General features: G+C 43.0%; 1 protein-coding gene across 1 annotated transcript in view; it reads left to right on the forward strand.

Annotated features, from left to right (window-relative positions):
* DNAH7 (dynein axonemal heavy chain 7) overlaps positions 1–26,093 on the forward strand; it is a 499,785-nt gene that overhangs the window by 280,147 nt on the left and 193,545 nt on the right. The window contains exons 36-37 of the mRNA XM_066577151.1: positions 15,054–15,209; positions 21,121–21,289. Of these exons, the coding sequence (XP_066433248.1) occupies positions 15,054–15,209; positions 21,121–21,289 (325 nt within the window). The remainder of the gene's footprint in view (positions 1–15,053; positions 15,210–21,120; positions 21,290–26,093) is intronic.

The raw sequence follows: 26,093 nt of genomic DNA on the forward strand, positions 1-26,093 counted from the left end.
GTGTATATACTGAGGAGAATCTACCTCCCTCTATGTATATATACTGAGGAGAATCTACCTCACCGCTGTGTATATACTGAGGAGAATCTACCTCACCTCTAGGTGTATATAGTGAGGAGAATCTACCTCACCTCTATGTGTATATACTGAGGAGAATCTACCTCATCTCTATGTGTATATACTGAGGAGAATCTACCTTACCTCTATGTGTATATACTGAGGAGAATCTACCTCACCTCTATGTATATATACTGAGGAGAATCTACCTCCCCTCTATGTGTATATACTGAGGAGAATCTACCTTACCTCTATGTGTATATACTGAGGAGAATCTACCTCACCTCTATGTATATATACTGAGGAGAATCTACCTCCCCTCTATGTGTATATACTGAGGAGAATCTACCCCACCTCTGTGTGTATATACTGAGGAGAATCTACCTCCCTCTATGTATATATACTGAGGAGAATCTACCTCACCGCTGTGTATATACTGAGGAGAATCTACCTCACCTCTAGGTGTATATACTGAGGAGAATCTACCTCACCTCTATGTGTATATACTGAGGAGAATCTACCTCACCTCTATGTGTATATATTGAGGAGAATCTACCTCGCCTCTATGTGTATATACTGAGAAAAATCCACCTCACCTCTCTGTGTATTTACCGAGGAGAATCCACCTCACCTCTCTGTATATATACCGAGGAGAATCTACCTCACCTCTGTGTGTGTATATACTGAGGAGAATCTACCTCACCTCTGTGTGTATATACTGAGGAGAATTTACCTCACCTCTATGTGTATATATTGAGGAGAATCTACCTCCCCTCTCTCTCTCTCTCTCTCTCTATATATATATATATATATATATATATATATATATATATATATATATACTGGGGAGAATCTACCTCCCTCTATGTGTATATACTGAGGAGAATCTACCTCACCAGTTTGTGTATATACTAAGGAGAATCTACCTCCCTCTATGTGTATATACTGAGGAGAATCTACCTCACCTTCCTGTGTATATCCTAAGGAGAATCTACCTCACCTCTGTGTATATACCGAGGTGAATATACCTCACCTCCATGTATATATACTGAGGAGAATCTACCTCACCTCTGTGTGTATATACTGAGAAAAATTTACCTCACCTTCCTGTGTATATCCTAAGGAGAATATAACTCACCTCTATGTGTATATACTGAGGAGAATCTACCTCACCTCTATGTGTATATACTTAGGAGAATCTACCTCACCTCTACGTGTATATATACTGAGGAGAATCTACCTCACCTCTGTGTGTATATACTGAGGAGAATCTACCTCACCTCTGTGTGTATATACTGAGGAGAATCCACTTCACCTTTTTGTGCATATACAGAGGAGAATCTACCTCACCGCTGTGTATATACTGAGGAAAATCTACCTCACCTCTAGGTGTATATACTGAGGAGAATCTACCTCACCTCTATGTGTATATACTGAGGAGAATCTACCTCTCCTCTATGTGTATATACTTAGGAGAATCTACCTCACCTCTATGTATATATACTGAGGAGAATCTACCTCCCCTCTATGTGTATATACTGAGGAGAATCTACCTTACCTCTATGTGTATATACTGAGGAGAATCTACCCCACCTCTGTGTGTATATACTGAGGAGAATCTACCTCCCTCTATGTATATATACTGAGGAGAATCTACCTCACCGCTGTGTATATACTGAGGAGAATCTACCTCACCACTAGGTGTATATACTGAGGAGAATCTACTTCACCTCTATGTTTATATACTAAGGAGAATCTACCTCACCTCTATGTGTATATATTGAGGAGAATCTACCTCGCCTCTATGAATATATACTGAGAAGAATCCACCTCACCTCTCTGTGTATATACCGAGGAGAATCCACCTCACCTCCCTGTATATATACCGAGGAGAATCTACCTCACCTCTTTGTGTATATACTGAGGTGAATCTATCTCACCTCTGTGTGTGTATATACTGAGGAGAATCTACCTCACCTCTATGTGTATATACTGAGGAGAATTTACCTCACCTCTATGTGTATATACTGAGGAGAATCTACCTCCCCTTTATATATATATACTGGGGAGAATCTACCTCCCTCTATGTGTATATACTGAGGAGAATCTACCTCACCTTTGTGTGTATATACTGAGGAGAATCTACTTCCCTCTATGTGTATATACTGAGGAGAATCTACCTCACCTTCCTGTGTATATCCTAAGGAGAATCTACCTCACCTCTGTGTATATACCGAGGTGAATATACCTCACCTCCATGTGTATATATACTGAGGAGAATCTACCTCACCTCCGTGTGTATATACTGAGAAAAATTTACCTCACCTTCCTGTGTATATCCTAAGGAGAATATAACTCACCTCTATGTGTATATACCTAGAAGAAGCTACCTCATCTCTCTATGTATATACTGAGGAGAATCTACCTCACCTCAATGTGTATATACTGAGGAGAAATCGACCTCACCTCTATGTGTATATACTGAGGAGAATCTACCTCATCTCTATGTGTATATACTGAGGAGAATCTACCTTACCTCTATGTGAATATACTGAGGAGAATCTACCCCACCTCTGTGTGTATATACTGAGGAGAATCTACCTCCCTCTATGTATATATACTGAGGAGAATCTACCTCACCGCTGTGTATATACTGAGGAGAATCTACCTCACCTCTAGGTGTATTTACTGAGGAGAATCTACCTCACCTCTATGTGTATATACTGAGGAGAATCTACCTCATCTCTATGTGTATATACTGAGGAGAATCTACCTTACCTCTATGTGTATATACTGAGGAGAATCTACCTCACCTCTATGTATATATACTGAGGAGAATCTACCTCCCCTCTATGTGTATATATTGAGGAGAATCTACCTCCCCTATATATATATATATATATATATATATATATATATATATATATACTGGGGAGAATCTACCTCCCTCTATGTGTATATACTGAGGAGAATCTACCTCACCAGTTTGTGTATATACTAAGGAGAATCTACCTCCCTCTATGTGTATATACTGAGGAGAATCTACCTCACCTTCCTGTGTATATCCTAAGGAGAATCTACCTCACCTCTGTGTATATACCGAGGTGAATATACCTCACCTCCATGTATATATACTGAGGAGAATCTACCTCACCTCTGTGTTTATATACTGAGGAGAATCTACCTCATCTCTATGTGTATATACTGAGGAGAATATACCTTACCTCTATGTGTATATACTGAGGAGAATCTACCTCACCTCTATGTATATATACTGAGGAGAATCTACCTCACCTCTATGTATATATACTGAGGAGAATCTACCTTACCTCTATGTGTATATACTGAGGAGAATCTACCCCACCTCTGTGTGTATATACTGAGGAGAATCTACCTCCCTCTATGTGTATATACTGAGGAGAATCTACCTCACCTTCCTGTGTATATCCTAAGGAGAATCTACCTCACCTCTGTGTATTTACCGAGGTGAATATACCTCACCTCCATGTATATATACTGAGGAGAATCTACCTCACATCTGTGTGTATATACTGAGAAAAATTTACCTCACCTTCCTGTGTATATCCTAAGGAGAATATAACTCACCTCTATGTGTATATACTGAGTAGAATCTACCTCACCTCTATGTGTATATACTTAGGAGAATCTACCTCACCTCTACGTGTATATATACTGAGGAGAATCTACCTTACCTCTATGTGTATATACTGAGGAGAATCTACCCCACCTCTGTGTGTATATACTGAGGAGAATCTACCTCCCTCTATGTATATATACTGAGGAGAATCTACCTCACCGCTGTGTATATACTGAGGAGAATCTACCTCACCACTAGGTGTATATACTGAGGAGAATCTACTTCACCTCTATGTTTATATACTAAGGAGAATCTACCTCACCTCTATGTGTATATATTGAGGAGAATCTACCTCGCCTCTATGAATATATACTGAGAAGAATCCACCTCACCTCTCTGTGTATATACCGAGGAGAATCCACCTCACCTCCCTGTATATATACCGAGGAGAATCTACCTCACCTCTTTGTGTATATACTGAGGTGAATCTATCTCACCTCTGTGTGTGTATATACTGAGGAGAATCTACCTCACCTCTATGTGTATATACTGAGGAGAATTTACCTCACCTCTATGTGTATATACTGAGGAGAATCTACCTCCCCTTTATATATATATACTGGGGAGAATCTACCTCCCTCTATGTGTATATACTGAGGAGAATCTACCTCACCTTTGTGTGTATATACTGAGGAGAATCTACTTCCCTCTATGTGTATATACTGAGGAGAATCTACCTCACCTTCCTGTGTATATCCTAAGGAGAATCTACCTCACCTCTGTGTATATACCGAGGTGAATATACCTCACCTCCATGTGTATATATACTGAGGAGAATCTACCTCACCTCCGTGTGTATATACTGAGAAAAATTTACCTCACCTTCCTGTGTATATCCTAAGGAGAATATAACTCACCTCTATGTGTATATACCTAGAAGAAGCTACCTCATCTCTCTATGTATATACTGAGGAGAATCTACCTCACCTCAATGTGTATATACTGAGGAGAAATCGACCTCACCTCTATGTGTATATACTGAGGAGAATCTACCTCATCTCTATGTGTATATACTGAGGAGAATCTACCTTACCTCTATGTGAATATACTGAGGAGAATCTACCCCACCTCTGTGTGTATATACTGAGGAGAATCTACCTCCCTCTATGTATATATACTGAGGAGAATCTACCTCACCGCTGTGTATATACTGAGGAGAATCTACCTCACCTCTAGGTGTATTTACTGAGGAGAATCTACCTCACCTCTATGTGTATATACTGAGGAGAATCTACCTCATCTCTATGTGTATATACTGAGGAGAATCTACCTTACCTCTATGTGTATATACTGAGGAGAATCTACCTCACCTCTATGTATATATACTGAGGAGAATCTACCTCCCCTCTATGTGTATATATTGAGGAGAATCTACCTCCCCTATATATATATATATATATATATATATATATATATATATATATATATACTGGGGAGAATCTACCTCCCTCTATGTGTATATACTGAGGAGAATCTACCTCACCAGTTTGTGTATATACTAAGGAGAATCTACCTCCCTCTATGTGTATATACTGAGGAGAATCTACCTCACCTTCCTGTGTATATCCTAAGGAGAATCTACCTCACCTCTGTGTATATACCGAGGTGAATATACCTCACCTCCATGTATATATACTGAGGAGAATCTACCTCACCTCTGTGTTTATATACTGAGGAGAATCTACCTCATCTCTATGTGTATATACTGAGGAGAATATACCTTACCTCTATGTGTATATACTGAGGAGAATCTACCTCACCTCTATGTATATATACTGAGGAGAATCTACCTCACCTCTATGTATATATACTGAGGAGAATCTACCTTACCTCTATGTGTATATACTGAGGAGAATCTACCCCACCTCTGTGTGTATATACTGAGGAGAATCTACCTCCCTCTATGTGTATATACTGAGGAGAATCTACCTCACCTTCCTGTGTATATCCTAAGGAGAATCTACCTCACCTCTGTGTATTTACCGAGGTGAATATACCTCACCTCCATGTATATATACTGAGGAGAATCTACCTCACATCTGTGTGTATATACTGAGAAAAATTTACCTCACCTTCCTGTGTATATCCTAAGGAGAATATAACTCACCTCTATGTGTATATACTGAGTAGAATCTACCTCACCTCTATGTGTATATACTTAGGAGAATCTACCTCACCTCTACGTGTATATATACTGAGGAGAATCTACCTTACCTCTATGTGTATATACTGAGGAGAATCTACCCCACCTCTGTGTGTATATACTGAGGAGAATCTACCTCCCTCTATGTATATATACTGAGGAGAATCTACCTCACCGCTGTGTATATACTGAGGAGAATCTACCTCACCACTAGGTGTATATACTGAGGAGAATCTACTTCACCTCTATGTTTATATACTAAGGAGAATCTACCTCACCTCTATGTGTATATATTGAGGAGAATCTACCTCGCCTCTATGAATATATACTGAGAAGAATCCACCTCACCTCTCTGTGTATATACCGAGGAGAATCCACCTCACCTCCCTGTATATATACCGAGGAGAATCTACCTCACCTCTTTGTGTATATACTGAGGTGAATCTATCTCACCTCTGTGTGTGTATATACTGAGGAGAATCTACCTCACCTCTATGTGTATATACTGAGGAGAATTTACCTCACCTCTATGTGTATATACTGAGGAGAATCTACCTCCCCTTTATATATATATACTGGGGAGAATCTACCTCCCTCTATGTGTATATACTGAGGAGAATCTACCTCACCTTTGTGTGTATATACTGAGGAGAATCTACTTCCCTCTATGTGTATATACTGAGGAGAATCTACCTCACCTTCCTGTGTATATCCTAAGGAGAATCTACCTCACCTCTGTGTATATACCGAGGTGAATATACCTCACCTCCATGTGTATATATACTGAGGAGAATCTACCTCACCTCCGTGTGTATATACTGAGAAAAATTTACCTCACCTTCCTGTGTATATCCTAAGGAGAATATAACTCACCTCTATGTGTATATACCTAGAAGAAGCTACCTCATCTCTCTATGTATATACTGAGGAGAATCTACCTCACCTCAATGTGTATATACTGAGGAGAAATCGACCTCACCTCTATGTGTATATACTGAGGAGAATCTACCTCATCTCTATGTGTATATACTGAGGAGAATCTACCTTACCTCTATGTGAATATACTGAGGAGAATCTACCCCACCTCTGTGTGTATATACTGAGGAGAATCTACCTCCCTCTATGTATATATACTGAGGAGAATCTACCTCACCGCTGTGTATATACTGAGGAGAATCTACCTCACCTCTAGGTGTATTTACTGAGGAGAATCTACCTCACCTCTATGTGTATATACTGAGGAGAATCTACCTCATCTCTATGTGTATATACTGAGGAGAATCTACCTTACCTCTATGTGTATATACTGAGGAGAATCTACCTCACCTCTATGTATATATACTGAGGAGAATCTACCTCCCCTCTATGTGTATATATTGAGGAGAATCTACCTCCCCTATATATATATATATATATATATATATATATATATATACTGGGGAGAATCTACCTCCCTCTATGTGTATATACTGAGGAGAATCTACCTCACCAGTTTGTGTATATACTAAGGAGAATCTACCTCCCTCTATGTGTATATACTGAGGAGAATCTACCTCACCTTCCTGTGTATATCCTAAGGAGAATCTACCTCACCTCTGTGTATATACCGAGGTGAATATACCTCACCTCCATGTATATATACTGAGGAGAATCTACCTCACCTCTGTGTTTATATACTGAGGAGAATCTACCTCATCTCTATGTGTATATACTGAGGAGAATATACCTTACCTCTATGTGTATATACTGAGGAGAATCTACCTCACCTCTATGTATATATACTGAGGAGAATCTACCTCACCTCTATGTATATATACTGAGGAGAATCTACCTTACCTCTATGTGTATATACTGAGGAGAATCTACCCCACCTCTGTGTGTATATACTGAGGAGAATCTACCTCCCTCTATGTGTATATACTGAGGAGAATCTACCTCACCTTCCTGTGTATATCCTAAGGAGAATCTACCTCACCTCTGTGTATTTACCGAGGTGAATATACCTCACCTCCATGTATATATACTGAGGAGAATCTACCTCACCTCTGTGTGTATATACTGAGAAAAATTTACCTCACCTTCCTGTGTATATCCTAAGGAGAATATAACTCACCTCTATGTGTATATACTGAGTAGAATCTACCTCACCTCTATGTGTATATACTTAGGAGAATCTACCTCACCTCTACGTGTATATATACTGAGGAGAATCTACCTCACCTCTGTGTGTATATACTGAGGAGAATCTACCTCACCTCTGTGTGTATATACTGAGGAGAATCCACTTCACCTTTTTGTGCATATACAGAGGAGAATCTACCTCACCGCTGTGTATATACTGAGGAGAATCTACCTCACCTCTATGTGTATATACTGAGGAGAATCTACCTCTCCTCTATGTGTATATACTTAGGAGAATCTACCTCACCTCTATGTATATATACTGAGGAGAATCTACCTCCCCTCTATGTGTATATACTGAGGAGAATCTACCTTACCTCTATGTGTATATACTGAGGAGAATCTACCCCACCTCTGTGTGTATATACTGAGGAGAATCTACCTCCCTCTATGTATATATACTGAGGAGAATCTACCTCACCGCTGTGTATATACTGAGGAGAATCTACCTCACCACTAGGTGTATATACTGAGGAGAATCTACTTCACCTATATGTTTATATACTAAGGAGAATCTACCTCACCTCTATGTGTATATATTGAGGAGAATCTACCTCGCCTCTATGTATATATACTGAGAAGAATCCACCTCACCTCTCTGTGTATATACCGAGGAGAATCCACCTCACCTCTCTGTATATATACCGAGGAGAATCTACCTCACCTCTGTGTGTATATACTGAGGTGAATCTATCTCACCTCTGTGTGTGTATATACTGAGGAGAATCTACCTCACCTCTATGTGTATATACTGAGGAGAATCTACCTCCCCTTTATATATATACTGTGGAGAATCTACCTCCCTCTATGTGTATATACTGAGGAGAATCTACCTCACCTGTGTGTGTATATACTGAGGAGAATCTACTTCCCTCTATGTGTATATACTGAGGAGAATCTACCTCACCTTCCTGTGTATATCCTAAGGAGAATCTACCTCACCTCTGTGTATATACCGAGGTGAATATACCTCACCTCCATGTGTATATATACTGAGGAGAATCTACCTCACCTCCGTGTGTATATACTGAGAAAAATTTACCTCACCTTCCTGTGTATATCCTAAGGAGAATATAACTCACCTCTATGTGTATATACTGAGGAGAATCTACATCACCTCTATGTGTATATACTAAGGAGAATCTACCTCACCTCTACGTGTATATATACTGAGGAGAATCAACCTCACCTCTGTGTGTATATACTGAGGAGAATCTACCTCACCTCTGTGTGTATATACTGAGGAGAATTCACTTCACCTTTGTGTGCATATACAGAGGAGAATCTACCTCACCTCTGTGTATATATACTGAGGAGAATCTACCTCACCTTCCTATGTATATCCTAACGAGAATCTACCTCACCTCTATGTGTATATACCTAGAAGAAGCTACCTCATCTCTCTATGTATATACTGAGGAGAATCTACTTCACCTTTTTGTGTATATACTGAGGAGCATCTACCTCACCTCTCTGTGTATATACTGAGGAGAATTTACCTCACCTCTTTGTGTATATACTAAGGAGAATCTACCTTACCTCTTTGTGTGTCTATACTGAGGTGAATCTAACTGACCTATGTGTGTATATTCTGAGGAGAATCTACCTCACCTCTATGTGTGTATATACTGAGGAGAATCTACCTCACCTCTATGTGTATATACTGAGGAGAATCTACCTCCCCTCTATGTGTATATATTGAGGAGAATCTACCTCACCTCTATGTGTATATATTGAGGAGAATCTACCTCACCTCTGTGTGTATATACTGAGGAGAATTTACCTCACCTCTACATGTATATACTGAGAATCTACTTCACCTCTGTGTATATATACTGAGGAGAATCTACCTCACCTCTCTGTGTATATACCAAGGAGAATCTACCTAACCTCTGTGTGTATATACTGAGGAGAATCTATCTCACCTCTGTGTGTATATACTGAGGAGAATCTACCTCACCTCTGTGTGTATATACTGAGGAGAATTTACCTCACCTCTTTGTCTATATACTAAGGAGACTCTACCTTACCTCTGTGTGTCTGTACTGAGGTGAATCTAACTGACCTGTGTGTGTATATACTGAGGAGAATCTATAGTGTGTATACTGGGGTAAAATATGTGATCGATGTGATTGCAGTGAACTCCGTTAGCAGACGTCAAGCTGTACAAGCAACGTTTTAGTTGTGTAAACAATGTTTTCATATATTGTTTTGTACCCCTCTGCCAAATTTCCCTACTGTTGTTTTTGCTTCTTCTTCTACACCAATTTTTGAATTGCAATCGCCGATGACATCAACAATGTCCTTTTTTGGGATTTGCCGCAAGGTTTCTTGGACGCCCTCATAAGATTTGTTCATCTGTTGCGTCAGTGGAAGGGCATAAACTTGTATTACGGATTGGCATGAGGTTTTCCGTCGGTGCGGATGGTCATGATTCTGTCACGTGTGGCAGTGAAACCATGGATAGCTTTACTAATCTTCTTGTTTGTGACGAAGGTGACACCGTTCCATCAGATGTTTTGATTTCCTGAGCTGTAAACCGTGAAATCGCTGCTGGTAAAGTGTCCCGGTCCTGTGAAGTACACGGATCCCCAGAAGGTCGATGTTTAATCGTTGCATTTCATTGTTTATAATGTCTAGTTTGCCGATCTTCATTCCACGCACGTTCTAGGTTCCAATTTTATGGTTTTTAGTAAAGTGCGGGCAAGCAGCGAGCCAAAACCCGGATGGTTTCCTCTGTCTGTGTGACAAACCCCTGAGTTACTTGATCTTCCTGGTGACATTGTAGATGGTTTCCAGCCTGGCGGGCCACCTTCCTGCACATCTTCAAACGTGTTTTCGATAAAATCCATGAAGTATGTTGGTGGTATATGGTGGGGTAGGTCACCACGCCTTTCTCCACCCCCTGTGTTACGAATGCTGTGTTTAGTTGATAACACAACCATGTGGCTGGATTAGTATCCTACTACCAAGAGTCAATTGGAGGCTCAAGCTGAAAAGAGAGGTATTTGTTAGTGTTCGGACCCGTCCGTAAGCATGGTCACCTGGATGTGGTGGATGGGCCCACATCAAACATGTGCTAATAAAGTTGCATTATTATGTGGTTAGCACATACACGAGTTATGCAGCTTTATTCGGTGTGTATGAGCGCTGTTGCCATGTGTTTCTGCTTGTACTTATTGTCACAGCCATCGTTTATGTGCCCTGCGCATTTATTAGGTCGATGTGTAACCTGTACGTTTTGTTCCACTGCCTGATATTTTTCTGTTAATCAATAGTTTGAATTGTTTAAAATTGAAAAAAAATGGGTTCTGGGAACAATAGGACTGAAAACTCATGGTGCATTACAAAAACAGCATCAGGTTCAAGAGTATATGGAGAAAAGGCAGTGGAAAATGCCAAAACACAAGAACCCAAAAGCAGTGTGAGCTCAGATTAGAGGTGATGGCCACACACCTATCTGCTATATATGTGTGAACATGGCCTTAGTGCTTTAGGACTGCTTGCATCAGGTAACCCATATGAGGAGCTCTGTGACTGTAACAAGATTTACAAGGCTCGAGAAAGCACTTTGAGGTTTTTTATGGTGCTTCAAACGAGCGTCTCCCCTTTCATTTTAGCAGTCAGTGGCGGACTCAGCACCCGGACCTCAACAATCAAAACTGAGATGTCACTATGATATGCCAGAAGTGTTTAAACAGCTTGATAACACTTTAAAGGGGTTTTCCAACAACTTAAAATGGTTGTCTAAACTTCTGATAACCTATCCTCAGGATAGGTCATCAATAATAGAATGGCAGGGTCAGGGGCGTACCTAAAGGCTCAAGGGCCCGGGTGCAAAAGTTCAGCTCAGAGCCCCCCCCCCCCCCCCCCCCCTTCCCTTTCTCACTGCGTACCCATACCTAAATCATGCTGCATACAGCTGCAAAACGAATTTCCATACATGAATTAGCCCTATTAACGCGTTTCCTGCACTAGATGAACATTTATTTGTAGCCCCTTAGGCCACTCTCACACACACATCACTTTTTATCGCGGTACACCACTTCCATTGATTTGAATGCGATTAGTCAGACGTGAGCTCGGAAGCAGTGATATTTAAGCGCTATCTGTCCTGTATTTGTGTTTTCTAACGCACCTCCCCACCCATCACAATAATGAGGTGCATTAAAACCGCTTTACCATGCGTTCAAAAATGCTGCTCAAAATTGAGGTAAAAAAACCACGACTTTAAGCTGTGTTTTCTGAACGCACGTCTTAGAGCAGCCTTAGGCCCCGTGCACACGGGCAGAAATTCCGCTGCCGGATTTCCCGCAGAATTTCCACCCATGGAAACTGCCATAGGATTGCGTTAGAAAACGCAATCCTAGGCAGATGGCCGCGTTTTGTCCGCGCGAAATCACACGTGGAAAACAAACCGCGGCATGCTCTATTTCTGTGCGGGGATCGCAGAGCCCCACACAGAAACGTCACTCGCCGGCCGCTGGCACCGGTCTGCGCATTTAGGACGGCAACTCCCACAGCCTAGAAGTTTGTATGATCTAGAGGCTCAGTCACAGCAAATGTGGACACATAATACCATATGGAACATGTATGCCTCAATTGCCCCCCATATCACATCTTGTATCCAAGCTAGAGATGGTACAACAGGGTACTAGAGCCTCCATGCTCCCCCGTATCACATCTTGTATCCAAGCTGGAGATGGTACAACAGGGTACTAGAGCCTCCATGCCCGCCTGTATCACATCTTGTATCCAAGCTAGAGGTGGTACAACAGGGTACTAGAGCCTCCATGCCTGTCCGTATCACATCTTGTATCCAAGCTAGAGGTGGTACAACAAAGTACTAGAGCCTCCATGCCCGCCCGTATCACATCTTTTTTTATGATCGCAGGGAGAGAAAACGCATCAATTCTGCCATAGAATTTTGATTTTTTTTTTATAGCGTTAATCATGCAGCATAAATGATACACTACATTTTTTTCTGCGGGATGGTACGGTTACAATTATACCAAAATTCTTATATTTTTTTAGGTTTTTCCACAATAAAAAGCCTTTTTTGGAAATTATTATTTTTTTCTAAACTCACTGCATTAAAAGTCCTATAACTTTTTTATTTTTCCATGGACGGAGCTCTCTGAGGGCTTAATTTTTGCGAGACGAGCTGTAGTTTTTATTTGTACCATTTTGGGGTACATACGTTTTTTTAATCACTTTTATTGCATTTTTTTGTGAGGCAAAATGCTAAAATGCTTACTATAGCGATCTTAGGTGCTGGCAATACAGGACGCCGGTATCTGGCGTCCTGTTGCCATAACAACCAGCAGGGCTCTGCGATAACATTGCGAGAGCCGGCTGAAGTCACAGAGGGAGCGCGCTCCCTCTGTGAACCCTTTCCCTGCTGCGATCTACATAGATCGCGGCGGGGAAGGGGTTTACAGCGCGGGGGGGGGGGGGGGCGCATCTCTGATGCTCCCCGCTGTCGCAGCGGGAGGCGGGCTACTAGTGACAGCCGTCTCCCGCTGCGGGATAGCGCGAGATCTGCTATGATCTTGTGCTATCCCCATGACGTAAGGGTACGTCATTTTGTGGAAAGTACCTCGCTGCCAGGACGTACCCTTATGTCATGGGGCGGGAAGGGGTTAAATAAACAACTTTTCACACAAAAACAAGTCCTCAAAACAAACATGTCAACAAGAAAAAAAAAATAGTTCTGACCCTAATAATGCACAAAAATAAAGACTGAAAAACTGTTTGCTCATTATTGCTTAAACCAGGTCAGTCATGAAGGAGTTAACTGCGGGCATTCACTGCTGGTCAGTGAGGTTACAGATGGAGGGTTGTTGGGTGAACTGCATGTAAATCTGCAATAGTTTGGGGGACTCCCAGCAGACAGAGGGGTCCTCCTCCCAGGAGCCGGGTGCGGGTGGGTGCTGTCTGTCAAGGACCTCTGATGTCACACTCATGTGGCCAGTCATGTGACCAGCCTGTGGGAGGAGCCAATCGGGACTTTACTTCAAGAACGAATGCTTACAGACCCAGAGAGAAGCCTGTTTGTTCCCGGGACGTCTCACTGGTGGCTGCCGACACGCTGCGGGAGCAGAAGTAACCCGAGAGGAGCCACGTCTGCAGTGTTCTCTACGTGGGCAAAGTCAGCCTTGCCTCGCCTCGCCCCTCCCCTCCAGCAGCCACACACCCCAGCCGCACCAATCACGCGGCTGCCAGTGTAATGCCGGTCGCCCTGCTCCGCCTTCTATAGAATGCACAAGTGTGCATTTTGAATATGGCGGGGCTTCTGGGCCCCCTGCAGAGCAAGGGCCGGGTTGCAACGGCGACCCCTGCTCCCCCTCACGATACGCCTATGGGCAGGGGTTCATTGACCAGTGTCCCCACCAATCAGCTGTTCTCTGGGCTGGTGTGCTCCTGCGCTGAGCTGATTTCTGCAGGAAGCTCTATTCACACTGTAGTGGCCAGTCTTGGTACTGCATGTACTGTTACCCTTGAAATGAATAAGAACCTGGCCTGCAATACCGAGCTTGACCACTGTAGTAGCTCAGTGCACAAGCACCCCAGTCAAGAGATCAACTGATTGGCAAGGGTCTGTCAATCTATTATTGATGATCAATCCTAAGTATGTCCCATCCATAGTTTACAACTGCTCAACCCTTTTAATTGCTTCACAGCTTTTCTGTCCTTCCTTGTTGCTGCTGACCAGGGCCTGTCGCTGCTGCAGCCAATCATTGGCTATAGAAGGTCACTGCTGTGGCCAGTGATTGGCTGCAGCAGTCACATGTCCAGATCAGCAGCAACCAGGAAGGACAGAATGGTTGTGAAGCAATCTTAAGTCATAGGAAAACCACTTTAAGTAACAAGGGGATGCAAGAAAAGTTCCCCCCAAATCTGTGAGCCTTCCTAATCCTTACACTGTTCAACTGAAGTGTAACGCAGGCGTCTCCGTTTTGCAAAATTTTGAAATAAATAAAAATGCTTTTTGTAATTCTTATTAATTTCTAGGATTTCTTGTTAAATAATTTGGATAAAGAGACCTACAAACCGTTGATGATCAACTTCTCAGCTCAGACTTCAGCAGCTCAAACTCAGAACATCATCATGTCCAAGCTTGACAAAAGAAGGAAAGGAGTGTTTGGTCCTCCGCTAGGAAAGAAAACGGTAACTATTACATCGTTCACTTATACCAATGTCCATGTAGCTTAACCCCATCATGTCCACCATCTGTATATGTAAGTCCAAATTGTTGATGCACCATGCAGCTAGGATATATAATATATGTAAAGTCCTCCTCTTTATGGTCCAAAGGTATTTTATTGGATAACTTACATGGTACTTTCATTATATGAGTGATACAATTGAGTGATACAATTCCTTATTAGGTTCACCCTATATTATTCCTCTGTTTTATGAAGCGTGAGCAGCATTAACAACAAAATAGCCAGGCGCGTCCAGACCTTAACCCTATGACATGGCTTAATAGGAGGTGGAAGGGAAGGGGGAATCGCCCGACAGCCTGGAGTCCCTAAGCGTCTTATAGTAATATTTTGAGAAGTATGAAGTATGGAGAATACATTAATTTTGTGTTTATATAGCCACAATACCCAATACCAACCAAACGTCTAGGTGGTACTGGTGTATCTTGATGCCACCAGGAAGTACTGGTGGAGACAAGATTGACAGGGGGGTGACGCCCCCTGTACGTGATTGGGTGCAAAGTTTGCTCGGCAGCAGATCCTGGCAGGGCACTAAGCTAAGCCGCGCGTTGCCCCAGGTGAAATGACCTGCACCTCCATGACTTGCCACGAATGGCACCCTGCAGCAGCCGTGCATTGCTCCACCTTAAAGTCCCTTTCCCGCCGGCGGAACAGAAGGCGGCATCCCCCTCAGTGTACTGCCGTGAAGCGGCATTGCCACCAGTGGCCAATAGCGCGGTCAGCAGCAGGGAGGACACAATGGCGGCCGGACATTCACTGCAAGATGGCGGCCGCACAGGGAGCCGGCAGCGGAGCAGGACACGTTGTTACATGCGGACCCCGCACATTGCATGAGGACACCAGGGAGCCTATACCGAGCGGGGCATTGTGAGTGATAACGCTGACAGCAGGAAAAGGAGAGCAGGGACGCCACAGCGACGGGGCCGAGGGACAGGCGGGTAGCTGAGGGAATGTCACCGATAGTACAGACAGAAGGATGAGGACTGCAGGGACACCACAGGGCCGAGGGACAGGCGGGTAGCTGAGGGAATGTCACCGATAGTGCAGACAGCAGGATGAGGACTGCTGGGACGCCACAGGGCCGAGGGACAGGCGGGTAGCTGAGGGAATGTCACCGATAGTGCAGACAGAAGGATGAGGACTGCAGGGACACCACAGGGCCGAGGGACAGGCGGGTAGCTGAGGGAATGTCACCGATAGTGCAGACAGAAGGATGAGGACTGCAGGGACACCACAGGGCCGAGGGACAGGTGGGTAGCTGAGGGAATGTCACCGATAGTGCAGACAGCAGGATGAGAACTGCAGGGACACCACAGGGCCGAGGGACAGGTGGGTAGCTGAGGGAATGTCACCGATAGTGCAGACAGGATGAGGACTGCAGGGACACCACAGGGCCGAGGGACAGGCGGGTAGCTGAGGGAATGTCACCGATAGTGCAGACAGAAGGATGAGGACTGCAGGGACACCACAGGGCCGAGGGACAGGTGGGTAACTGCGGTGGAGCAGAGCACCGGCTAACAGACAGGGAAATCCACTGTCCCAGCTTCTAGGACCTTCAGCTATTCAGCCAATCAGGAGCTAGGGCTGTGACTGGGGCGTCCAGGATACACCAGTACCCGCCTAGAGGAGCCGCAAAATGTTATCCAAGCTGCCCAAGTGTTAGAAGCATGTTTATTGTGGACATTCGAACCAAGCTCCTCCATGCCATTATTTCATATAATGCCTCTATCTATGATAACCGTGTGGCAGGTGAAGTAGTTTTTCATCATTTGGGAATAAGCTCGCACATGGCTAGGAGGAACAAAACTGAGTGGGCTTTTTTAAGTCTGCGCCATAGAACCTGGAAGCAATAAAAGAAGAGCCAATTCTGGTGAAAAGGTCAGGGATGAGTGGAAGAGGGAATCCGTTTTTAGCACATTAATCCTGCTGAACCCGGAAAGCGTAAGGGGGCGCCACGTTTGTAAATCTGCTTCGAATGCCAAGAGCATCTCTTTGTATTTCAGGGCGAATGGTTGTTTTGGGTCGGCCAATAGAGAAATCCCTAAGTATTTAATGGCTTCTTCGCATCGGTGTAGTGGAATATGGATTTGAATTGAGATGCTTCATTTTTAGGGAGGGTTTTATTAAGTATTTCAGATTTCTGGATTTCTACTGTAAAATTACTAATTCTACCGAACTTTTCCGATTCTTTCCGGACGGTTGGCAGTGCGATCCTCGGGTTGGATACATACATTAACAAGTCGTCCACAAGTAGAGCTCATTTGTGTTCATATAAACAAAAATAGGAGTGGAGAGGAGCTGCTACCGTTAAAAAAAATTTCTTTCTTTATTGAATAAAAAAAGCATACAGCTCACAGGTTCGTGCTGAACGCGTTTCGGCTGTAGTAGCCTTTGTCAACAGCCAAATTGTGGCTGTTTGTGTTCATGCAGTCCACATTTAATTCCCTGGATGTTGGGGTTTTTCCTAAGTGCATTCGCTAGTAATTCCATTGTAAGGGTTACAGGGGTCATCCCTGTCTGGTTCTGTTTTTGATTTCTAGTTGTGACAAAAGAGCTCCGTTAATTCAGATCCTTGCTGATTCCAGCTGTGGAATCGGGGGCCCATGCCTGTCTCTTGCAGGGTTGCCTCCAAGAACCTCTATGGACCCTATCAGATGGGGGGATTTCTCTGCGTCTATTGACAGTAAACAAAGGGGATCCCTAGAGATTCAAGCCTGCAAAATCAGTGCTATCGATTTTAAAGTGTCGTCTCTTGTCTCACGGCCTGAGACATGGCCTACCTGCTCTCTGCTGATCAAGGACAGGATGATGTGTGTCAAACGAGGGGCAAATATCTTGGCGTATAGTTGTGTGTCTACTTTGAGCAGGGATATGGGCTGGAAATTGCCACACGACGAAGGATCTTTCCCAGCTTCTGTAGGCTGGGGGAGTGTGGGGGTGGGATGGGGGGGGGGCTAGTGTGTCATTTAGTAAGTTGTCATTGAGTCGCCATGGATTGTACCCCCTAAATCCTGGAGCATTATTTAGGGTGCTACAGACCAGGGCACGGTCAGACCACAAGAAAACGCCTATGGAGCAGGAGGGGTTGTAGTCTAGTAGGTTGTGTGAAATAAACAAGTAGTCTATTCAACTGTAACTATTGTGCGCCACTGAGTGATGGCTAAAATCCTTGCCCCGGGATGTAAACCCCCTCTAGAGGTCAAGGAGTTTCAGTGTCGAGAGATCTCTCTTCAGTTTTAGTGTTGCGGCAGAGGAGACACCAGACTTGCCCATGGATGAATCCAACAGCGGCTCTAGGCACAGGGTGAAGTGCCCTCCAAGGATTATGCCTGAGCCTGCAGCGAATTACATCAGTGCTTCCAGCAGTCGGGTTCCAAAGAAGAACTGGGCTTGATTGGAAAAATAAGTATTAGGAAAAGTGTAAATTTTAGTACCCACTGCAATTTTCAGGAATAGGTATTAGCCTTCTTGAGCAGTGAAACATGTAGTAGGCAAAGCAAGTCAAATTTCCATCTAATGGCAGGACATACCCACAACGCCTGTTTGCAAGTATTCCAGTGAAGCTGATCACAGTGCACCTATTTGGTATATACTCAGGATTGTGAGAAGGTTTTTAGGAATCTATAATCTGTTTGTTTGGTTTTTTTTTTCTTCAATTTATTACACTAAATTATACATTTTAAAAAATGAAGAAAATTTGAATTGTATTTCTGCCATTCTTCTCTCTATAGAGTGCTGGCCCTGTCTTGGTACCATAAAGCCCAAACCATGCCACAAAAAAATTAGGCATCAAATAAAACATATTAACCTTTAGACTGTATTGCTTTAAAAATATGAAATGTTGATGCGGACATTATGCATCAAGGGCCTCGGTCAGGAAAGGGTTAACAGTCCAGTTTAGTTACTGGTTTCTAAACCTAGAACTAAAGTGTATCCGTTTGTATTTATTCCTTACAGAAAAGTCAGATCAAAAGTGCTTAAAGATTTTAGGCAATTGCTGATGGAGGGGCTGAAATAAATTTACGTCACCGCTGCACAGAGCCCAGGCAGCAGCGGCATAAATTTACCGTTGGCAGTCGCGAAAGGGTTAAGACTGGGACCAAAGGTGATTTATGCCACTGTACAGCTATTTTGTTTAAGGTACTTACATGCGCACCTAATAGGAGGCTCAAACAGGACGTGAACAGAGCCTAATGTAAATAGTAAACCAGTCTTTAGAGTTTATTTGTCTGAATTCTTTGACTACTTTCTTGCCAGTACTTTATAAATGGGAGATGATCTGGCAATAATAAGGCTGCAGAATGGGATAGTAATTCCCAGAAGTCTTAGACTAAATGTCGACCCATCAACACCATGTTGTGCTCTATTATTTGGTAATGCAGTTGCAAGTAAAGCCCCATTTACACACAACAATTATCGCTCAAAATGTATTCAAACGACCACATGTGAGCCTAAAATCCATTGTTCAGATGGAGAGTAGATAACACAGACCACATGGTAGCAGTTGATTACATTGTATTCAGCTAACAGCCCATGCAAGAACAAAGAAGCTGATTGCAGTGCTCAGACCACCTGCTGTGTTATGCAAGCAGCTCTTGGAGGCTCATTCATATGCAAATTAAGGTAATAAAGTGCTAATGGGATCAGTGCCCATTAGCACTTTAAGCAAAATGATCCCTAGAACTGTCAATCTTTCAATCATTTGAAAGATTTGTCTTTGTGTGTAAAAGAGCCTTAAAAGTAAGTGAACCCTTCAGACCTATCTAGATATCTGCATTTATTTCTAATATAATGTGGTCTGTTATTTCAGTCACAGCTATAGATAAACAATCTTACCGCACTCATAATACACAAACAGTTGTGCAGTTTATTGAGCACATGGAGTGCAGAATCCACAGTGCAGGGATAAAAAGCAAGTGAACCCTTGAATTAATAAGCTCTAGATCCACTGTAGTAGTGATTACCTCCATCAGACGGTTCCAGTAGCTCATGTTGATGAGGAATTTTTGACCATTCCTCTATGCAAATGTATTTCAGTTCATCAGTATTTCTGGAATGCCTTGTGTGCACAGCCTTCTTCAGGGTATGTCACAGAATCTCAATAGCGTTCAGATCAGGACTTTGACTTGGGGTTCCAAACTGCAAATAATACTTTTAAACCATTCTTCAGTTGATTTACTTGTATATTTTATGGCGTTGTCTTGTTGCATCACCCATTTCTTCAGCTTCAGGTGATGCTAATCGTAGAGGAGGTGTAGATTGCAGAGAGGCGCTGCCAAACCATGAAGCATGTTGGATTTTCCACTTACAATTTGGTTTAATTCCTATAAGGGAGTTTATGCTGCAGTCCCTGTTGTTGATCCCATATGTCTGGGATGTTCTACATAACGGGGACTTTGTAGCTCTCTTGTTACAGGGTGTGGCTCTTCTATAATGTGGCTTGCAGTTTATCTCAATTTCCGTGTTTTTGTTTGTCCACCCACTTTATGAGGATTGACTGCAGGTTCTTCATGGTATTGGGATCTGGGGAATTTCATGGATATGGACCCAAAATTCAACATTTTGTTCACCGAGCCACTTAATTGTGACTTAGTTAACAATCAGAGCATTATTTTATTAGTAATCAATGCATATTTATACCAAACGGTTCCTTTTCTTACAGCTGTGTATCTTAATGGCAGTCAGTTCTGTACATGGCTCCGAATCCATTAAGAGACAGAAAGTATCCAGCTGCTAACTCTGAAATGGGTTTAGAAAGTAGAAATGCACTTTAAAAACTGTTCAGGTCCTCTCCTTCCTCATAATGAATGTGTTGAGTCGCACCCATTCAGCAATCACATGCTATTTGTTTCTAGGTGGTTTTTGTAGATGACGTGAACATGCCTGCCAGAGAAGTTTATGGTGCTCAACCCCCCGTAGAATTACTTCGCCAGTGGTTGGATCATTGGAACTGGTATGATCTGAAGGACTGCTCCATGATCAAGTTAATTGATATACAGATCGTCTGCGCTATGGGGCCAGCAGGTAATGTCCTACTCCGAACACTACATGTAGATCTGCTACAGATTCCTTTATAATATAACAGAATAGACAATTACAGTAAAAGGATATTACATCCTAACAAAGTGATAAAACACGTAAGTAGAACTGCTCCTCCCCTTCCCGCATTAAGAGCAAATTGGAACAAGAAGCTATTTTTAATCTCTTGTTGTGCCATCAATAAATCCGTAGATTACCCAGAGAGCCTGTCAAACCAGAGGTTAATTACCAGGAGGTGGAGGGGCCATCAGGAAAGGGCTAATAAAGACTTCAAAAAGCAAGAGGGAAATTGTTTCTTAGGTGGGCGGTTAATTAAGAAACCCATGACATTGTATGTTATCCTGAGGAGTCCATTAGAATGGTCGTGGTCTTAACTGCTTTTGTTCTATGAATAGCAACAGCTTAGAAGCTGATCTTGTGCCATCCACAACCGGCCTCCGCTGCCAAAACGGGGATCGGTGAGTACACCAACCCCTGCAGTGTTCAGAACACCAACATCGTAATGATTGTTGATCACAGCATGTAAAGGGTTCACAAAAGGAAGCCGCTCCTTCTGTGACATCATTGACCCTCTACTATGTAGTTGTGGAAGGCTGATGTGTTGCCATAGCTACCAGACACCAGACAATGGCGTCCAGGTCTGCCATGACCTATGATCGCTATTATTAGTGATAAAACATTGCAGTACAGAAGTACTTCAGTATATTATCAGTGATCATAGCATCATAAGTTCAGGTCCCATGCAGGGACATAAATAATGTAAGAAAAAAGCAATAACCCCTTAGTGACCAAGCATGTTTGTGCCTTAATGACCGGGCCAAGTTTTGGAAATCTGACGTGTCACTTTAACATAGAATAAGGGCTCTTAGCCACTTTTTTAACGCTGCGATTTCGCTGCATTTTTTAAAACGCAATTGTCAATGAGACTTTCTAATGTTAAACGCATCACAAGTTGGTGCTCTGTGGATTTTGTGCGATGTGTTTTTAACATTAGAAAGTCCCATTGGCAATCGCATGAAAAAAATGCAGTGATACTGCAGTGTTAAAAAACGCAAGTGTGTGTGTGAGCCCTAACTCCGTAAAGGTTCTGCAGATCCCAATGATTCTGACTCCGTAAAGGCTCTGCAGATCCCAGTGATTCTGACGTTGTTTTTTCGTCACATGTTGTACCTCATTTAGGTGGTGAAAATAGACCGATAGAACCTGTGTATATTTATTAAAAGTGCCGAAATTGGGAAAATCCTGAAAAGATGTAATATTTTTTTCACATTTTCAACTGCAATATCTCAAATATGTGCAAACATATTGTACACAGTTTTCAGAAGGTAAATATTTTCATCTGCTTACATTATTTTCACGGCCGTCTGCATAGGATTGCGTTTGTTAACGCAGTCCTATGGCAGCCTCCAGGGGCGGAAATTCCGCCCGTCTGCAGGGGGCCTAAGAGAGGTAGAAATTTAACATTAATTATCAACATAAATGTTGATCCAGGGATTGTTCTGACTGCCATTTTGGAGTCTACAAGGATTTTTTTCTCCCCAAGTGGGCTAATTGGCTTCTGCCTCGTTGTTTCTTTTTTGCCTTCCTCTGGATCAACAAGGTGGGGTGGGGTGGGGATGGGGGTTGGAAACAGGCTGAACTGGATGGACATTGCCTCCCTTCAGCCTAAAATGATATGTAACATTTTAGGTGACACCAAGCCAAGATTGTAAAGGCTCATAGGTGTCAGCATGATAGATACCCCCACAAATGACCCCATTTTAAAAACTGCACCCCTTAATGTATTCACTGAGGGGGTCAGGAGGATTTTAACAGTTTTTTTTTTCAGGAGTTAATACAATTTAGAGGAGAAAAAATAAAATTTCATATTTTTGCAAATATGTCATTTTTTAAAGACAGGATTTTTTTTCTATAGTGCACATGAAAATTAGGATTTACACCCCAAAATGGATTCACCTGTTTGTCCTGTGTTCAGAAACATACCATTGTGGCCCTAATCTTCTGTCCGTATGCACAACGGGGCCCAAACCGAAAGGAGCAGCCGGTGGCTTTCAGAACAGAGATTTTGCTTGAAGGCATTTAGGCCCCATTGCCCACTTGTAGAGCCCTTGAGCGGCCAAAACGATAGAGAACCCCCACAGATGACCCCATTTTGAAAACTAGACCCCTTAACACATTCCTCTAGGGGTGTATTGCGTATTTTGACCCCACAGTTTTTGAATGAATTTAAGCGAAGCAGAAGGAAAAAATTACAATTTTCATTTTTTTTGCAATTTTTTCAATTTAAAAACAGTTTTTTTTGTACAGCACACATATGACTGAAGAGTTAGCCCTAAAATGGATACCCTGATTTGTTTTGTGTTCATAAACATACCCATTGTGGCCCCAGTCTACTTACAGGACACATGGTTAGGCCTATAATGGCGGAAACGCCCGTTGGATTTCAGGGCACAACTGAATAAATTCCAGGCCCCATTGCTTACTTGTCCAGAAAAAAAATTGACTCCCTAAAAATAACCCCCCCCCCCCCACCTGCCCTTTTCGGAGTTCCCTAAATCATATATAAAAGTAATAATGTAAACTGTGCTGTATTACAGGTAGTGATCTGAATAACGCTGGGCTCACACGGCCGTATGCGGAGTCTGCTTGTGGGGGCCTGTAGCGGATCTCAGCTGTGAGCCCGGCCGTGGCCCTGCGTACGGCCACGTAATGTACTGCACATAACTGCCTACTCACACAGGTGGTCATGAGCAGTACACCCTTTTTTGTTTTATTTCCCACACCGTCGCTTAGAGATGACCCAGGTACCCGCAGCCCGTACACACTGTACTTACATATGGGCTGCGGGTATATCTGCAACCACAGAGCACAATGGGCTCTATGTCGCGAATATCAGTGGTAAAATAGAACCTGCTGCGTTCTGTTTTCTGCAAGTGGATTACGTAATTCCAACCCACTCATGTGAGCAGAATTGTGTAATCCAGTGCGATTGATTGATCCACATATTACCACGGATCAAACGCATGTGGAATCTGCAATTTCTATCTGATCGCGTGAGACCGTCCCAAGTTAGATCGCTACCTTTTTATCACGTGACCAGGGACCACTCAACTAAGCCACCGGTCACTGCTCCAGGCTCTCCGCTACCTTCGATCGCCGGGATCAAGGAGATTTTAAATTTTCTGACTCCTCCCTGGCTTCTGCGCATGCGTCCAGCATTTTGCCGGCAGGCGCATGCACAGAAGCTGGGGAAGGTCCGTGGAGGAGGATAGCTTCGGGGTTCAAATGCAGAGGCCTACGGTAAGAAGTTTCATCTCCTCTCACCGATCGCATCGGTGAGGGGAGAATAAAACAGCTTTTTTTAACTTTTACGTGATCGTCATTATCCATTGGATAACGGCAGTCATGTGACCGGGAACCACATATAGCGGTTCCCGTTAACATCTCCCTGCTCTTAGCTATGCATGCTAGCTGGGAGCAAGCAGATTTTAAATCTTCCGGGCTGCCCGGCCTTCTGTGCATGCACCTCATATTTTACGTCTGGTGAGCATGGAAGGACCAGAGCACCGCGGGACATCACGGAGGCTGGAGGTGAGTAGTTTCAGCTCCTGTTTTCAGATCCGATCCGTGACGGGAGCTAAAACTTTAACTTTTTTTAACTTTTATTTACTTCCATGCAATCTTCGTTATCTACTGGATAACGGCGATCACGTGATCGGGGATCGCTCCCCGCGGCCCCCAATGACTGCTCCGGCAACTGGCCTTAGAGAGCTGTCACATCCACAGCCCCCGCAGCAGGATTAAAGCCCACAAAGCCAGGATGTAAAAAGACTATGGGGCGATCACTAAGGGGGTTAAAAAAATGCTGTTAGTACACTTTCCTTTATTTTATTTAAAAAAAAAAACCAACACCCCGCTTGGTATTGTTGCATCGGTAGCACGCCATAGATTGAGCTGAACAAACTTTTATCCTGCATGGCAAACACTGTAAAAAAAAACTCAAAAACTAAAAAATGGAACCAAAATGCTATTTTGTTCATTTCGCCTCCCAAAACAAGGCAATAAAAGAGATCAGAAAAGCCTTATGTACCCCAAAATGGTACCACTAGAAACCACAGCTTATCATGCAAAAATGAGCCCTCATAGAGCGTTTATGGCGTATTCTGAGTACAAGCTGTAAAAGTCTGGGATGTGAACATCCCTTTAATATTGCATGTCACACAAAATAAGGGACCAAACCCAATTTTACAGTAGACACTATGCATTCCTTTAGGTAGTGGTCTCCTTGCATCCATCAACCCTATATGTGGCCATGTTACATCCATGAAGAGCAGTAACGCACCGAGCCCAACACGGATGCAAGACAGTGTTCACATGGGGCAAATAAAATCCAGAAATTCCCACGTAAAACACTAAAACCACCACCAAATACAAAGGAGGGGAAAAGATGGGACATCTAGTCCTACCAGCCCACGGGGTGAACATACCCCTGCCTATAGTGGGGCGATCCACCCGAACCTACGGCACCTATACTGACCCGAGAGAAAGACATTTACATGTCAGTTAGGTGGTAAAAACTAATGGTAGTAGGAGCAATGGCAGGAACAACACTAAGATATACATAATCAATATACCAACTACGAGCTTCACCCGGACAGCAGCACCAAGGAAAAAAGGAGTAAACCAACTTCACCGGCATAATCCGTAACTTCTAAAAGTCGGGGTAGAAATATAAACCCCCCTCTCAACTAGATTGGCCAGCCTAGGAAAAGACAAGCCACCTTGAGGA

This window comes from Eleutherodactylus coqui, chromosome 8 (genome assembly GCF_035609145.1).
Source record: "Eleutherodactylus coqui strain aEleCoq1 chromosome 8, aEleCoq1.hap1, whole genome shotgun sequence".
NCBI lineage: Eukaryota > Metazoa > Chordata > Amphibia > Anura > Eleutherodactylidae > Eleutherodactylus > Eleutherodactylus coqui.